Source organism: Eimeria mitis, genomic scaffold (assembly GCF_000499745.2).
Source record: "Eimeria mitis Houghton genomic scaffold, Emh_scaff5175, whole genome shotgun sequence".
Classification (NCBI taxonomy): Eukaryota; Apicomplexa; class Conoidasida; order Eucoccidiorida; family Eimeriidae; genus Eimeria; species Eimeria mitis.
The window spans coordinates 2,266-4,057 of NW_013573468.1; the positions used below are offsets into that span (position 1 = coordinate 2,266).

The following is a 1,792-nucleotide window of genomic DNA, read 5'->3' on the forward strand; positions in this document are numbered from 1 at the left end:
TGTTTATTTTGTTTTATTTTATTTTATTTTATTTTATTTTATTTTCTCGTTTTGTTTTTTTTTGTTTTTTTGTTGTTTGTCTGCCCTTTGTGTTTAATACAAGGCGGAAGAGACTCCCCAATACAGCTCGTAAGTTTTTTTTTATTTTTTATTTTTTTATTTTCGTTTTTACTTCACTCTATTTTGTTTTTGTTTTGTTTTGTTTTGTTTTGTTTTATTTTGTTTTGTTTTTTTTCTTTTTTATTTCTTTTTTACTTTTTTATTTTATTTCGTTTTGTTTTATTTTGTTTTATTTTATTTTATTTTATTTTATTTCTCATAAACAAAAAAAAATAAAAAAATAAAAAATAAAAAAATAAAAAAGTAAATAAATTTGTGTTGTATTCAGGTGCCTTACTGCGGTTCCTTATACTGGTTATTGTTTATTTGTTTATCTATCTTTTTATTTCTTTGTTCTATATTAAAGGGTTTATATTTATATAAACAACAAAAAAATAAATATAAAACAACACCTATCTACCCCGCTTGTATTTATTATAATAAAACCACCGTCGCTTCTCTTCTCTTACAAACCACATTCGCGGGCGTCGTCGGTATGTACACACCAACACTCAACACTTCTTTGGGGCTGCATGCATGCATGCATGCATGCATGCAGTGTATGCGTGCAGTGTATGCATGCATGCATGCATGCATGCAGTGTATGTATTGATGCAGTGTATGCATGCAGTGTATGCATGCATGCAGTGTATGCATGCACGCAGTGTATGTATGCAGTGTATGCATGCATGCATGCAGTGCATGCATGCAGTGTGTGCATGCATGCATGCAGTGTATGCATGCATGCATGCAGTGTATGCATGCAGTGTACGCATGCAGCCCCAAATAGCGCTGAGCAGTGCATGCAGCAACAGAAAACAGAAGAGAATAATTTACGTTATAGATGGATGCCCTCGTACACTTTTAGGGTTTAGGGTTTAGGGTTTAGGGTTTAGGGTTTAGGGTTTAGGGTGTGGCGCTGCTGCTGTTGTGTTTGTTCAATAGACCGCGATAATGAGAGTGCTGCTGCTGCTGTTTGCTTCTGTTTTTGTTTGTTGCTGCTGCTGCTGCTGCTGCTGCTTGTTGCTGTTGCTGCTGCTTGTTGCTGCTGCTGCTGCTGTTTTTTTGTTGTTGCTGCTGTGTGTTGTTGCTGCTGCTGCAATTTGTATTATAAAGATACAACAAAAATATACTTGTTTGTTTCTGCTGCTGCTGCTGCTGCTGCTGCTGCTGCTATGTGCTGCTGCTGTTTGCTGCTGCTGCTGCTCCTTCTGCTGCTGCTTCTTCTGCTTCTTCTCCGTCTGCTGCTGCTGCTGCTGCTGCTGCTGCTGCTGCTGCTGTTGCGCTGCAGCAGGAACGGTGGGCATTGGTAGTTCTTTGGTGATGGGCCCTTTGCTGCTGATGCGTGGGGTATCTCCGGGTGTATGTACAGCTGTGAATACAGTGCTGGTGCTCTGCTGCTGCAGCAGCGCAGCAGCAAGGTGTCTCCTTTCTGCAGCAGCACCACGCAGCTACTGTCTCCTTCTCATGGGCCTTTGCTTCGTTGCTGCTTTTGTTGGGAAAACTGCTGTTGATGCTCTCGTCAGTCTCTCTCTTTTTTTTTGTTTTTTTTATTTTTATTTTTTGTTTTTTGTTTGTTTTTATTTTTGTGGTTTTTTCTGTTTTTGTATTTATGTTTATTTATGTGTTTATGTTTATATTTATATTTATATTTATATTTATATTTATATTTATATTTATATTTATATTTATA

At 37.2% G+C, this 1,792-nt stretch overlaps 1 protein-coding gene across 1 annotated transcript; it reads right to left on the reverse strand.

The window, feature by feature from the left end:
• Positions 1-1,037: 1,037 nt before the first annotated feature.
• EMH_0080360 (uncharacterized protein) lies at positions 1,038-1,406 on the reverse strand (the record flags this gene model as incomplete). Its single annotated transcript, XM_013500242.1, has 1 exon — positions 1,038-1,406. The coding sequence occupies one exon, from the start codon at positions 1,404-1,406 to the stop codon at positions 1,038-1,040; it is 369 nt and encodes a 122-aa protein (XP_013355696.1).
• Positions 1,407-1,792: the final 386 nt, after the last annotated feature.